The sequence below is a fragment of the Hemibagrus wyckioides genome, linkage group LG21 (assembly GCF_019097595.1).
Source record: "Hemibagrus wyckioides isolate EC202008001 linkage group LG21, SWU_Hwy_1.0, whole genome shotgun sequence".
In the NCBI taxonomy this organism is placed as follows: Eukaryota; Metazoa; Chordata; class Actinopteri; order Siluriformes; family Bagridae; genus Hemibagrus; species Hemibagrus wyckioides.
Window position 1 is genome coordinate 5,592,938 of NC_080730.1, and position 15,417 is coordinate 5,608,354.

Here is a 15,417-nt window from a genome sequence, read left to right on the forward strand (position 1 = left end):
GGTGAGGTAGGGGGTTGTGTGTGATGTGGAACCCAGCACTAATGAATTATGTTTGGCTGCATCCACGGCCCCCGAAGCTGTCTCGGCCCCCGTCTGGAACGGCCCGGTTCTTTGAAGCCTTGCCAGAACATTCTGGTCTGGCTCGTCACACCGGTGGAAGCGCCGGAGCGTTCGGTCGCACGGCTCTGAGGACGTTTTGTGGCGCGTAAATCAAACGCTTCGTGTCGGACATCCTGCCGCGTGCGACTCCGGCGTTAGCGCTCTCTCAGTACGGTATCTCGTCTAGTTTTATTTTTCCACCCTAATTTTGTTTTTCAGTTTCACACACATCAGATATCAGTAAGTAGACGGCTGAACGCGTCCTTCCTCTGAGAAGCAACAAAGCTGGACCTTTTAACTTTCTAACTATTCTGTCCACATACATGAGCTCATGGACTCCTACGGTTTGGCTTGTGTCTCTGTGATTGACAGGGGAGAGTGATACATCATGGCCACTTCGGTTTTTTGGCTCTCAGCTCTCAGAAAAATGTCTCATAATTTACCACAATATTAATCTTGTATTGTCATATTAGCCGGATCCTGTCAGGGAAAAACATCAGTGTTGTGGTTTAAATTTTTATGTATTTATTTATTTATTTATTTTATTTTATCTATTTATTTTTAATTAATTAATTTATTTTTATTTTTTTGGCGCCTTTCACAACCTGTCCAACTGTCATACATCATGTCTTACAACATACAAAGAAGTCTTGTCACCACACACACACATGATCCTTAATGATAAAGAAAGTCCAGGAAGTGACATTGCTACACAAAACTGACTCTCCTCTCCTCTTCTCTGGGCTAAAGTTTAGGGTTTTTTGTTTTTTTTTCCTCTCAAGAGGATGTCTGCTAGAGGTAGCTGATAGTGCTACACAAAGAGGGAGTGTCGCACAATTGTGCGTGTGTGTGTGTGTGCACTCTCTCGTCAGTGCACCGGGTGACGCTTTAAGGCGTGGCTGCTTTAACTTTGTTTCCTCAAGGTGGTTCTATATAATAAGCAACTCTAATAAGTCAGGAAGAATAGATCTGAAACAATCCTCATGTCCGGGAATGCGTCTTTCCATGTTTTGTATTGTATTTTATATCTTAGCACCAACTGGTACAGCATGACGTAACCTACTGGTGCATTCTGGGAGAGGTCACATTGACCAGTAGGCTGAAGAAATGAGACAATTAAATATATCATAAGAAATAAGAATAAAACAAAGACACGGGTGAAATGATTTAAAAAATGCTAAATGAAAAAAAAAATAATTCTAAATAAATTATATTAAATTAAATATATATATATATATATATATATGACAGTAAATAATTAGATTATTTTAAATAATTAAATTGAAATAAAAAAAATATAGAGTGATGAAAATAACATGAAATTATTTAAAAAATGCTATTTTTTAAATAATTCTAAATAAATAATATATATAATGACTAATTACGTTCTTTTAAATAATAAAATAAATTAATAGAAATCATTTTTGCAGAGCTTTTTGCAGACTGAATCGTTTCATTCTCTCTCATGAGGTTGACTTCTTGTACAAGAGTTTTGTCCTGTCTCTTATTCCTGAGCCGTTTTCGTGTTCACGTGTGTTCACGTGTGCAGTGGTTTCACGTCACGTCCGTTTCTGCGTACACAGACAGTAAAGCGATTGTGGACGGAAACCTGAAGCTGATCCTGGGTATGGTATGGACGCTCATCCTGCACTACTCCATCTCCATGCCCGTGTGGGAGGAAGACGAGGACGAAGAGTCCAAGAAGGCGACGCCCAAACAGAGGCTTCTGACCTGGGTCCAGAACAAAGTGCCCGACATGCCCATCAGCAACTTCAGTGAGGACTGGAGGGACGGCAGGGCTCTGGGAGCATTAGTGGACAGCTGTGCGCCAGGTGTGTGTGTGTGGAGGTGGTGTTTCACTACTTCATCTTCAGTATGATTGAGTTTTGTAGAAATTCTGTGCAAAGACTAAGCAGCTTTGAAATATTATGTGTCTTACGTGTGTGTGTCTCTCTCTCTCTCTCTCTCTCTCTCTCTCTCTCTCTCTCTCTCTCTTTATGCCTCATTGTGTGTGTTCTCCCTCCCCTCTCTCATTTCGTGTGTTTTTGTTTGTCTGTCTGTCTCTCTCTCTGTATGCCTCATTGTGTGTTCTCTCTCTCTCTCTCTCTCTCCCTCTCTTATTCTCTGTTTTTGTTTTTCTGTTTACCTGTCTCTGCCCCCCCCTTCATTCTGTATGCCTCATTGTGTGTGTTGTCTCTCTCCCTCTCTCATTCTGTGTGTGTTTTTGTTTGTCTCTCTCTCTCTCTCTCTCTCTCTCTCTCTCTCTCTGTCTGTCTCTCTGTCTGTCTTTCTCATTTTGCTCCGTCTCCCTTTGTGGCCGGTCGGTCTTTCCCTTTTTGCCCCCCGTCTTCCTTTGTGGTCTCTCTCTCTCTTATATTCTGGTGGTCTGTCTATCCCTTTTTGCCCCCCGTCTTCCTTTGTGGTCTCTCCCTCTCTCTGTTTCTGTGTCTCTGTCTCTGCCCCCCCCTTTCTGTCGGTCTGTCTTTCTCTTTATGCCCCATGTCTTCCCCATCTCTCTCTCTCTCTCTCTGTGTGTGGGTTAGGTTTGTGTCCTGACTGGGAGACGTGGGATCCTGTGAAACCAGTTGAGAATGCTACAGAAGCCATGCAGCTGGCTGATGACTGGTTGGGAATCCCTCAGGTGAGCAGCAGTGTGTCGCTGTACGTGACTCGAAACTCTAAATCACCCAGTGATCCAACACAGAGTAGGATCCCAGCTGTGGAGCCCTGGATTAACTGGTGTGTCTGAACCTTGTCCTGGATTAAGGTGGAACTCTTATCTGTATCCAGCGGGGAGGTTAATGTTTCTCGGGTTGGTTTTCAGCGCAGACCGTTTCACCGTTATCTAATTTGTACATCGTATTTGTTTAAGAGGAGGCTGCTGTTCATTTCATTAATGTTTTAAACGTTGCATGCCCACACCCAATCACACCTTCGCAAACAAAGTTGTGCCGATCAGAACAACCAAGGATACGCCCAGTGACCTGACTGCTAATCAACCACTAGCAGTGCTTTTATTATAGACTGGCTACACTGAGTCACAAACACTGCGTCTTCTTTAGTTTGGAAATATTCATTTCATCTCAGCCCCCAGTGAGGGTATATAATAGTGAAAAATAAATATAAATTAATTAACATAAAATAAAGGTTTGACTAACAGGATAGGATGGTAAAATAATTGCAGCATTCCACTGTATTTCACAGATGTGTATAACATGAGTACTGAACAAGCCAGATACGTGTCTTCCTGATCTCTCACACACACACACTGTCCTCTGATCCTCGCTCTGCGACACCACACTCAGCTCAACACGCCTCTAACTCCGCCCCCTCCATTTGCATATTGCAACTCGATAGGCTCTTGTATTTTATGACATCATAAGACCCTGTTACCTGTTGAGTAACACACCTGCTTTGTGGAAAGAATGCATAACAGCAGCAGTAACAGTTGTTCCCCACTCTTTGCCCAGTCTTGCACACCATCATTAATTAGCAGGGGGGAGTGTGTCAGGTTTAACAGCGTTAGTTATTGTGTCTCTGCAGGTGATCGCTCCTGAGGAGATCATCGACCCGGGCGTGGACGAGCAGTCTGTCATGACTTACCTGTCACAGTTCCCCAAGGCCAAACTCAAACCAGGAGCACCTCTCAAACCCAAACTCAATCCCAAAAAGGCTCGTGCTTACGGTCCAGGTGGGAAAATTTTCGTAATTCAGCATTTTTTTTTTGTAACTAATAAACTATGAGATTTGTTTTCTTTAGTTGAAATGTATTATTTGGAGCTGAAGAATAAATTTATTCCTTTTTCAGAATCTCCTGATCTTAAACACACAGCTTTAGATATAGCAAATTATTTTAAAAATTAGGATCATATCAGCAATATTCTCTTTTGGAATGTTGGAATTCTGTCCAGCACGATTCTTACTACCAGTGCAGTTATTCCTAGAAATCTACAAAAGCATATGTTTGGAGGTGGGGATCCTCTGTGGCGTTTCTCAGTCGTAGCATAAAGGAAGATCTGTTGAAATATCCGAGAAGGTTTACTCTTCACTGCTATTGAGCTTTATTTCATCGCCCCCCCAAACCAACAACCCCACCCCCACCCACCACTAACGCCCCCCACCACCACCACCCTGCCCCTCCGTGTCACACTCGAACCTGGCTGCTCCTTCACCTCGTATAAAATACCGCCATGTAAATATAGTACGACTCTGTAAGATTTCATACATGGCCGATAGACCGTCTTATAAACCCAACCCCCTAACCTGTTGTGAAATTCTCCAGTTCTGCAGAAGCAGTAGCTAATGTGTTAAGACGTTTTTGCCCGTTTTACCACTTTATTCCCCCGTGCCGCAAGGGCGCTGTTAAATTTGCCGTAGCAAAATGGCTAGCTTTATTGAACCGTTAACTTTCTCCGTGTGCAGTCGCTGTGGAGGAATAATCCGGACGAGTTTACAGTAGATCCGTCACTTTAATGTTGCGTTATGTAAATCCCCGGACCGTTTCCTCCCAGGTTTCAGCGGTTCATCGAGAGCACGAAAGGTCAAACTTCCTAAATAATGCCAGGAGTTTACTTTATTAATGTTAGCTTTTACAAAGCTTGTGCTCCAGTAAGTTTCTGCATGCGTGTGTGCATTTTCTACAGTATAATGTTACTTCAACCCCTGACCATATGAACCTGCTCTCAGACTAAACCTACTGCACAGAGAGTGTTACTCTGGATATACAGAAACAACAGATAAAGGAAACTAACTGGAAATGGGTTGAATAAACCTCCCAGTTTATGCAGTTTAGCTGAAAAAGATCCATAATTAGATCACAGTATAAATTGCTAACTTGTCTATTCGGCTGTACCCACTGATTACTGTATTTATAAATATTTTATGATCCATGTCATGACAAAGGGATTTACAGATCCTTGTAAACCTGAATGATTTTAATGCCTTGAAAACGGTATAGAAGGATGCTGAGGAGGACAATGAAAGGAAATTCCTGGTGGTTTATTCAACAATGGCTACTGTGTGTGTGTGGTCCATATCGTTCACTTAGTAATGTTCTGCACAGGATATTCATCTACTCTAGACCTTTTTTCCGGCGTCACTAGGTAGCATGTTAAACTTCTATCCCTTTAAACATCCGTGACCTGAACTTGCTCTGACAAAGAATGGAAAGTCAATTATCTTGAGATTTACTCATCTTTTGTTGTCAGGTATTGAACCGGTGGGTAACCGAGTGATGCAGCCGGCCGTGTTCACCGTGGACACGTTCAGCGCTGGACAGGGGCACGTCACCGTCTACGTCGAGGACCCAGACGGCCGCAGGGAAGAGGTCAAGGCCGTGCACAACGAAAGCAAAAAGACCTACAGCGTAACTTACGTTCCGCAAGTGATGGGACCTCACAAGGTGAGTTTAAAGGAAATCTGGTATCTGTCTTCTCGTTTAAAGCGTACAAAAATTTGAGACATGGCTCCCGTGTCGTTCGGACAGGTGACTGTGCTGTTTGCCGGCCAGGAAATTCCCAAAAGCCCTTTCGAAGTCGACGTGGACAAGGCTCAAGGCGACCCCACCAAGGTCACAGCTAAAGGTCCTGGGCTCGAGCCAGTGGGCAACATCGCCAACAAACCCACTTACTTTGACATCTACACAGCAGGTCTGTTGGCAGTGTGTTGGGGTTTTAGCTGCAAGTAAGACGCACGTAAATATAGTAACGCTAATCTGGAAAGCCAATCCATGAAGTAAAGGGAATGAGTAAGAATACAGATTCCCTGAGGACCAGGAACGTGCTCATGTCATCAAAATGATGGTCATTACCAGAGTTTCCGACTTATAAAATTCACTCAGGTCGTTTTTCGGCTCTAATTAAACTCAGAATTTGATGTCAGGTTATAAACAAGCAACAAAAACAACCCCACGGTTTCCACCGTTTAGAGCCATTAGGATTGTTGTGCCAGGATTGAGCTAGTTTAATTTACTCTGTTACGCATGCTATATTAAAACATGCTGACAAAAGGAGCTTAAATGTCACGAGTAGCTGCTAGTCATCATATAGGTGTTTGTATCTGTTTTGCAGCGCGTGTTACCATAGAAACGGCTCATTTCGGAGCGTAAGGAGATGAGCAGCTCGGTGTGGAATCCAAGTCGTCATCTCGTAATTACTGTAATTCTAACATGATGTGAACGCACTAATATTTGGATGGGGATGTATACACCCCACACACAAGCAAACAAAACATTATATGGCGCTGCATGGGTTTAGTTAAGGACGAGTGTCTGGAATCTTTCTCAGGGGTTTAGCTCGGATTTCGCTCAGGCCAGGGACGAAAGCACATATTCTGCTACACTTACTGATGATGTGTGTTACATTTATTATCAAATCAGTCTATAGCTCAGACCTCAATGTGTATGTAACAGGTGCTGGTGTGGGTGATGTGACGGCGGTCATTAAGGACCCCCAGGGTAATAGGAACACCGTGGAGGTCATGATGGAGGACAAGGGCGACAGCGTGTTCCGCTGCACCTACAGACCCATTCAGGCCGGACCTCACACGGTCAATGTCATGTTTGGAGGCATCGCCATTCCCAAGAGCCCTTACACGGTCACCGTTGGTCCAGGTATGCATGTCTGATAGACAGCTTTGAAGGTTACGTTATGCTTGTAATAACTGATGGAACATAGTGATGTAACAGTAGGTACATCATGATGCAGTGCATCACCATGCAGAAATTATGAATTTAATGCAGCTGTAATGCCCAATCTGGACATAGTGTGCGTGCTGGTTATGTGATCAGATACATTAGAAGGCTACTTAGCCATGTTATAACAGTATATACATTACTGCACAGGGAAATTCTTTCTTCGCATATCCCATCCATGGAGGGGGGTTGGGGGTCAGAGCACAGGGTCAGCCATGATGCAGCACTCCTGGAGCAGGGTGGGTTAAGGGCCTTGCTCAAGGGCTCCAATGGTGGCAGCTTGGCAATGATGGCTCCAGAAGCAAAGGATCTGTACTGACATGACTATAGGATGTATTGAAAATTTGCAACCTCAGAAGAGCATTATTATCTGAACAGTATTTAGTCATGTCCTGAAAACGTACGCTTTGTGTGGTCCCACGTTTCTTCAGTTCCCCTCACGCACGTCCCTACACGCAATTTACCGGTTGGCGTGAAGATGGGAGGAGAGAAATGTATCGCCTTATTAAATGTGTGTGAAGAAAAAGCCTGGAAAGAAGCAGCGCAGATCGTTTTGACGCGCTATAAACGCTATTTGTCATGTAATGCGAGGTGAATCAGAACGTCACAAACCAGGTCACTGCTGACTTGAGAGTGGCTTCAGCTGCCCTGAGATGAAGCAGCAGCTCCAAATGATGTGACGCATCTCCACGTGTTTCAGAGGAAGTGTGTGTTTCTGTCCTTCGTGTGATTGTGGACGATCACACAGTGGGTGAGATTTAGAAACGACTCAAATTTTGTGGAAATAAATATGCTTTTGAATATTAATATTAATTTGAATTTGACATTCAGCTGGATTTGTGAGTCATTAGTATCTGTTACTGTGTGTGTGTGTGTGTGTGTGTGTGAAGAACATAGAGGTCGATTGTGTAAGCCAGTGAACCAAAGTGCTGGCAAACCCATTTTGAGAGCTTGTAAAACGCCAAATTCCTTCTCTCTGAGGCAGCTTTTCCAAACCAGGTTAGCGTGCGGTACGCCGGCCTTACAAGAAACCTAATTGAATTGATTTTCCCAAATAAAAGTGACGCATTATCGAAATGGTAATAAATGAGGGTTTTTTTAAACAGCCTCTTACTGTGTGCAAGTTGCTCTTATCTTTGCTCGTTATATATAGTCTACTAACTCTACTCTAGTCTACTAACTCTACTCTAGTCTACTAACTCTAGTCTAGTCTACTAACTCTAGTCTAGTTTACTAACTGTAATCTAGTCTACTAACTCAAGTCTAGTCATTCAAATGTAGTTTCTGAACTCTAATCTAGTCTAGTAACTCAATTACATTACTAACTCTAATCTAGTTTACTAACTCTAGTCTAATCATTCAAATCTAGTTTACTAACTCTAATCTAGTCTACTAACCTAAATCTAGTCTATAAACTGAAATAGTCTACCAACTCTAATCTAGTCTACTAACTCAAATCTACTAACTAAAATTAGTCTACTAACTTTAGTTTAACTCTAATCTAGTCGACTAACTCAATGACATTTCTAACTCTAATCTAGTCTACTAACTGAAGTCTAATAATTCAAATTTAGTTTACTAACTCTAATGCAGTCTACTAACTCTAATCTACTAACTCGAATCTACTAAATGAGGGAGGGAGGATGGAAAGGAGGAAGGAAGAAAGGGGAGAATGGAAAGGAGGAAGGATGGAAAGGAAAGGAGGAAGAAAGGGAAGAAGGAAGAAAGGAGAAAATGAGGGAGGAAGGATGGAAAGGAGGAAATGAGGAAGGATGAAAAGGAGGATATGATGAAGGAGGAAATGAGGAAGGATGGAAAGGAAAGGAGGAAGCAAGGGAAGAAGGAAGAAAGGAGAAAATGAGGGAGGAAGGATGGAAATGAGGAAGGATGAAAAGGAGGATATGATGAAGGATGGAAGGAAGGGAGGAAGAAAGGGAAGAAGGAAGGATGGAAAGGAAAGGAGGAAGAAAGGGAAGAAGGAAGAAAGGAGAAAATGAGGGAGGAAGGATGGAAAGGAGGAAATGAGGAAGGATGAAAAGGAGGATATGATGGAGGAAATGAGGAAGGATGGAAAGGAGGAAGAAAGGGAAGAAGGAAGAAAGGAGAAAATGAGGGAGGAAGGATGGAAAGGAGGAAATGAGGAAGGATGAAAAGGAGGATATGATGAAGGATGGAAGGAAGGGAGGAAGAAAGGGAAGAAGGAAGGATGGAAAGGAGGAAGGATGAAAAGGAGGATAGGATGGAAAGGGGGAAATGTGGAAGGAAGGGAGGAAAGAATGATGAAGGATAGAAAGGAGGAAAAATGGAAAGGAGGAAATGACGGAAGGAAGCTATAAAGAACTAGGGTAGGATGGAAGGAAGGAATTTAAGAGTGCACACTTTTAATCCCAGAGGGAAATTCCCACTTAGTTTGTTTGGCTGTTTAAAATCTGTAGACTGGCATGTTTTGAGTGGACGTCTCCTACTGTTTGTGAAGAAATGTAATTATGTGTTGAAAAGAGAGTGATTCCTTCCATGTCTTTCAGCGTCCACCCCCAGCGCATGCCGAGCGACGGGCAGAGGCCTGCAGCCCAGAGGAGTGCGTGTACACCAAGTGGCCGACTTCAAGGTGGACACACGAAACGCAGGAAGTGGTGAACTGAAGGTCACAGTAAAGGGTCCGAGTAAGTGTCTTTCTCAAATAGTCTTCTCTAGGGTTACCCTTGCTCTCTTAAAATAAAACCCTTCCCTGATTTTGAGCCCATATGTGAGCTTTGTAAATGTCTCCACTGAAAGCTCAGAGCTCCTGCGTCTGCTTTAGCTGCGAGTTCACAACGTTAATATGAAACATGATGAACCATGGTGATGCTGTCCTTCCCAGATGACGTTATTCTAGCCGAGTCAGCAGGCTTTATGCCAGGGTGGTGATTAATGACCGCTCTGACTCCACATGTTGTAGCAGCGTTTCTGACTAAAATGGATACTTGCTGTAATTCTGCTGGGTCTGGAAGTTGCTATTTGAGGCAATTTACCATGTCTGACCATGAGCCACATTTGCGTTACCTCTTTATATATGGCTAGAAATGCAATGTTTCCAGATATTAGTTATTTCTCGGAACCACCTGGTGGTCCACCGGCAGAATCCCATGGCCTCATTGCCGTGGCCCAGGTTCGATTCCCAGGCAGGGTGCAAACCCAACCACTGAAGAGTTAACTCTCAGTGCCGATCTCAGGCCCGTATTAAATGGGAGGCTTGCGTCAGGGCACCCAGCTGTGCCAAATCAAAACCTGTGGACCAAATGGGCTGCTGTGGTGACTCCAAATTGGGAGCAGCCGTAAGAACAACAACAACAGAAGTTATTTCTCTCTTGTAGAAGGCCTGGACGAGCAGGTGAAACTGAAGGAAGCTATGGACGGTGTCTACGCCTATGAGTACTATCCCAACGCACAGGGCAAGTACACAGTGACCATCACATGGGGCGGCCAGCACATTCCCAAGAGGTGAGTTTTCACAGAAATGTCTGCTTGTGGTGTCTGTGGTAGGGCAAGGTAGGAAAGGGCATGACATTACATCATCCTTTCCAGTGTGTGTGTGTGTGTGTGTGTGTGTGTGTGTGTGTGTGTGTGGGGCTGGACTTGGAGAAACGTTTCCATAGGAACCTCACACATACATTGTGTGCGTGTGTGTGAGAGAGAGAGAGACCGCCGGCATGTGGGTTAATATTGAAATCTAATGTATAACACTTGTTCTCTAAATTGTTTTTTTCCCTCCTGACAGCTATGGTGTGTTGCGAAAGCTTCTGTGGTTTTTTTTTTTTCACGCAGCAAGGACATGTGCTGACATTCCAATAAAAAGAAGAGCATTTATTAGGCAGGGAGGTATTTTCCATGAGATCACAAACTAAAAATTTAAAGGCATCTCAGAGAAGGGTGTGTGTGCATGTTTTTGTGTGTGTGAGGGAGAGAGAGAAACCTGTGGCATTAGCTTGATATTTACTCACAAATAATACTGGCCGTGTTATTGAGCCGATATGATGATGATCTCATACATGGCTGCGGTCACTGGCTCCTACCCAGAGCTGTGTCTGCTGCCCCACAGGAACATGCTGAAATGCTTCAGTGAGAGAGGGGTGTAGGAGGTTAGCTGAATTGAAACAATTGGCCTCTGTTCGCTTGGACCTTCCTCACTTTCACACCTCCGTGCCCCTCGGCAGTGCAGCTCGGTTATCGTTCCCGCGTTAAACATTCACCCTGCGGTCGTGACCTCTGTTAGAACCATGCCGCCAGAATCCGTGTCTGCTGCTGAACATCGTTTTTATGTTTGTTCCCGATACATGTCTCGTATATGTGAAAATTTTTTGACTCTTCGCTATCGGTTCAGTCCTTTCGAGGTTCTGGTTGGCCCTGAAGCAGGACCGCAGAAGATCCGAGCTTGGGGCCCGGGTTTGGAAGGAGGCATCGTGGGGAAGTCTGCTGACTTTGTGGTGGAGTCTGTTGGCACTGACGTCGGAGTGCTGGGTGAGTTTTTATAGCCTTTGAATTTAATATCCAATCCTCTAAAAATGTCTTTTGCTCCAATTACATCACTGACTTTTTAAAGAGCGTTAGAGACTTCTGGCTCCCAGATTCAAATTAGACACGTTACAGCTTTGTGTGCCTTTTCGTGGCAGGCTTCGCTATCGAGGGTCCGTCTCAGGCCCGGATCGAGTGCGAGGATCAGAATGACGGGTCTTGTGACGTCCGGTATTGGCCCACGGAGCCGGGAGAGTACGCTGTCCATGTCATGTGTGATGACGACGACATCGAAGAGAGTCCGTACATAGCTTACATCATTCCTGACAACAAAGCAACCAATCCTGACCAGGTACCAACATATGGCGAGGCTTCAATGGTATTATATTATTTTTCTCAATGTCCAGCTCTTTAGATGATTCTAAAAGTGAGAAAACTGTACCGGAATACAGCTTTCTCATCTTGGAATCATCTACAGCTTAGATGGCTTTTCTTCCTTTTTCCCAAATTTGAAACATATGAGCTAGACTCAGGAGTGTGTATTGTTTATCTGTATAACTGATTCAGGTTAAAGCCTATGGTCCAGGCCTGGAGAAGACCGGATGCATCATTAACAAGCCTGCAGAGTTCACAGTAGAGGCCAGAGATGCTGGAAAGGGTCCTCTGAAAATCCTAGCCCAGGTGAGTCCATTCTCAAGAAGGTCATGGAAATGTTCTATAAAACAGCCTTCATTATATTGTGTGTGTGTATAGTCCACACAGTTTACTCGTATCCTAAAGCTTTGCACGCGTCTCGTTTCATCCCAGAACGCAGACGGCGAGCCCATTGACGTGAAGGTGAAAAATAAAGGAGACGGCGTGTACTCCTGCTCATACACTCCCACCTCCGCCATCAAACACACGGTGGCCGTCACCTGGGGAGGGATCAACGTTCCCAACAGCCCTTTCAGGGTAAGCCGTCCCGAGCCCCAGAGCTCCACAGTTCCCACTCCCACTAACACCTCCACCACTAACCTCTCCGCTGAGACCGCTAACCTAACACTAACGGAGTGTAAGGTCCCTGAGGTGAAGGCTAACCCCGTAACGTCTGACCTGATCGATTTGGACGGGCCAGCGGAACCTTACATCCCCAAACGCAAACCCATCATCATTATTACCACCTACCTCACGGAGTGTCGCACCGTCTCAATTTCGTTCAGTTAATTTCGTTCGTTTTCGTTTGGATGCTGCTACATGGAGTAAAAAAAAAAAAAAAATGCACTTTTGCTAACTGCTGTATTCAATTGATTTTCTTTCGTGCAATATGACTGATTAATTTATTGTTCATTAATATTGGAACAAATCTTGCTTTGTTTACAAAATGATTCGAATCTTCAGTATTGGTCACGGTTTTGTCTGACACACAAAAGTTGCATTTTTTTTTTGTTGTTGTTGCTGCTTTAATTTCTATTCATTTCAATCTTCAATCTATTCACTTCAATTTTTAATTTTCATCTAATCATTTCATTTAGTATTGTAATTCCTATTCAGTGTGATTTGAATGTCTTTCTTTGACATCGTTTGATTTGCTTATAATGGAATGTCAAAGAAGTGTTTAATTACAGAATAGATTAATGATATCATGCCAAAACCTGACGTTTTAAACCATAATGTCTATACATCTGACCGAACTTTGAGATCTGACTGAAACGTTGAAGGGTTTTGAGCGTCTGATCATTCCAATATTATTATAAGGATAAATTAAATGAGATTTGTGTAATCGTAAAGGGGGAAGCACTTTGTGTAAATGACTGAACTATTAATTATGTGTTTAATGTTGTATCCTTAAAATAAATTTCCATGCAAGGCACATTTCAGTATTGGCATCTCATTGTTTCATTCATGTGTGTAAATATTTGACCTTTGTTTGTCGTGTTGTGGTTGTGTATAATCCGCTGCACATTGTGTTTGGAAGGAGCGCTAGGTCCGCGGTATTTACGCTGATGGAAGGTAAACATGTGAAATGTTCCGTTGTGCTTTTACACAAGCTTGCAAAAAAAAAAATAGAAAATGTTCCACAAATACAATGCTGTTCTGTGTGTCAATGGAAATGCCTTTGTTTTCTGCTGTTGAACTTCATATCCTGTTTCCTGCACAGAATTGTAATCGGAAGAAGTGCTGCTTACTGCTCCTTTAAAGTTATACAAGCTATATAACTGCTACGTTGTTCTTTTCTTGTATACATTCTAGCTTTCTTTTTAAATTGTGCCTTAGGTTCAAGTCGGAAAGGGGAGTCATCCTCACAAGGTGAAAGTCTTTGGTCCAGGTGTGGAGAGAACTGGCTTAAAAGCTCACGAGCCTACACACTTCACTGTGGATTGCACAGAGGCTGGGGAAGGTAATAAAAACACACACACACACATGTATGCACATGGCATTTTAAGCACATCATTAAATGCTCTGTTTTTTCTTTCACGCTGTAGGTGATGTCAGTGTGGGTATCAAGTGTGACGCCAACATCCTCAGCGATAAAGAAGAAGACGTCGACTTTGATATCATCCCCAATGCCAACGACACCATTACAGTGAAGTACATCCCACCGGGAGCTGGACGCCTCACCATTAAAGTCCTTTTCACAGATCAGGTGAGGGAGATCACTGACGAAGGCTTTAACTGAAACTGGAGTTGTATAATTATTAGTACAGTGGAACCTCGGTGTATGAATTTAATTCTTTCTGGAGGCGAAATTTGTATTGTAAATACAAATAATGTAAATGTAGATAATGCGTTCCAGCCCCCCAAAAATATTCCCAATACGAAGCGTATGTAAACAGTATGGCTGCTTACAAAGAACTGACCCAAGCCAAGCATTCCATGTCAGGGGTCCTCGCAGGAAGTCGTGCCACCAAGCTTGGGCTAAAAATAGAACAGACCACCCACGCCACCAATCTGTCAACAAAAAAAACGCACAGAAAATCACCTAGCTTTTGAACGCATGCTGAAGGCAACATTGGTATCGTGGGTTGATTCTTTCAAAACAGCTTTCACTGGCTGGAAAAAAAATTCATAAACTTGTTTCAGTTGGCTTTCCACTGACGCTAACAAGTTTTGAATGGCTCCCAGACTTTTGTGCAACGTAGCTGGTGTTCTGTTTGTTTATATGCCAATGCAAATTTCTTGCAAAGTTTCAATTCTTAAGGGGAAAATTCATAAGGGAGGGCATTCATATGCCGAGGTTCCACTGTATTATTATTATCATTATCATTATTATTAATAATAATAATAATTTATTTATTAAAATATTTATTTATTTATTTATTTATTTATTTATTTTTGTACAATGCAGGAAATTCCTGCCAGTCCGTTCCGTGTCAAAGTGGATCCTTCACATGATTCATCCAAAGTGAAGGCAGAAGGTCCCGGGCTTGCTCGTGCAGGTTCGCATTTCCGTGTCCTTTTTGCACGTTCTGTCCAGTTTATCACATTCTAACGGTACCTAATAGCCTAATAATCTTTCTACAGGTGTGGAAAGTGGAAAACCTACTCATTTCACCGTTTACACCAAAGGAGCAGGAAAAGCCCCAGTTGATGTCCAGTTCTCAGGTCCATCCAGAGGACAGCCTGTCCAAGACTTCGAAATCATCGACAACTATGATTATTCCTACACCGTCAAGTACACTCCAGTCCAACAGGTATGATCTATTTCCTTTTTCTTTTTTTTTTTTCCCCCACATATACATCAGTAGAATTTAGATTTATATGCATGTGTTTGTGTACGAACAGGGCGAAATGGTGATAGTGGTGACTTTTGGAGGTGACCCCATCTCTAAAAGCCCCTTTGCAGTGGGCGTGGCGGCACCGCTCGACCTCAGCAAGATCGACGTTGACGGCCTGGAGAGCAGTGAGTTTTCTTACTGGCACATGCACGTGGCTGTGTGGTGCTTAATAAATTATTTACTGCAAGTTCCACTGCCAGGGCTGTGGTGTCTTTTATACTCACTGTTATATAACTTTCACTACCTACTTGGGCCTAAAAAAGGTTTTGTTTCCTGCATTGGAAAAGTTTTATTAGTTGTCAGAAATATAACCGCAGGGTCTTAAAGTGAAGTCCTATCAACAGGCTTCGACAGTTTGACATGGACATCATAATTTTTTTT

At 43.2% G+C, this 15,417-nt stretch overlaps 1 protein-coding gene across 4 annotated transcripts in view; it reads left to right on the forward strand.

Annotated features, from left to right (window-relative positions):
* Positions 1 to 15,417, forward strand: part of flnbl (filamin B, like) — a 68,897-nt gene that overhangs the window by 25,519 nt on the left and 27,961 nt on the right. For 2 of the 4 annotated variants that reach the window (XM_058373759.1, XM_058373757.1), the window contains exons 2-18: positions 1,683 to 1,931; positions 2,643 to 2,740; positions 3,643 to 3,790; positions 5,307 to 5,500; positions 5,585 to 5,747; positions 6,509 to 6,709; positions 9,316 to 9,453; positions 10,144 to 10,270; positions 11,151 to 11,287; positions 11,440 to 11,660; positions 11,849 to 11,962; positions 12,089 to 12,232; positions 13,535 to 13,658; positions 13,744 to 13,904; positions 14,607 to 14,697; positions 14,783 to 14,952; positions 15,044 to 15,161. In XM_058373759.1, coding sequence (XP_058229742.1) covers positions 1,683 to 1,931; positions 2,643 to 2,740; positions 3,643 to 3,790; positions 5,307 to 5,500; positions 5,585 to 5,747; positions 6,509 to 6,709; positions 9,316 to 9,453; positions 10,144 to 10,270; positions 11,151 to 11,287; positions 11,440 to 11,660; positions 11,849 to 11,962; positions 12,089 to 12,232; positions 13,535 to 13,658; positions 13,744 to 13,904; positions 14,607 to 14,697; positions 14,783 to 14,952; positions 15,044 to 15,161 — 2,598 coding nt within the window. The remainder of the gene's footprint in view (positions 1 to 1,682; positions 1,932 to 2,642; positions 2,741 to 3,642; positions 3,791 to 5,306; positions 5,501 to 5,584; positions 5,748 to 6,508; positions 6,710 to 9,315; positions 9,454 to 10,143; positions 10,271 to 11,150; positions 11,288 to 11,439; positions 11,661 to 11,848; positions 11,963 to 12,088; positions 12,233 to 13,534; positions 13,659 to 13,743; positions 13,905 to 14,606; positions 14,698 to 14,782; positions 14,953 to 15,043; positions 15,162 to 15,417) is intronic. The other 2 variants (XM_058373758.1, XM_058373760.1) reach the window with 1 other exon arrangement.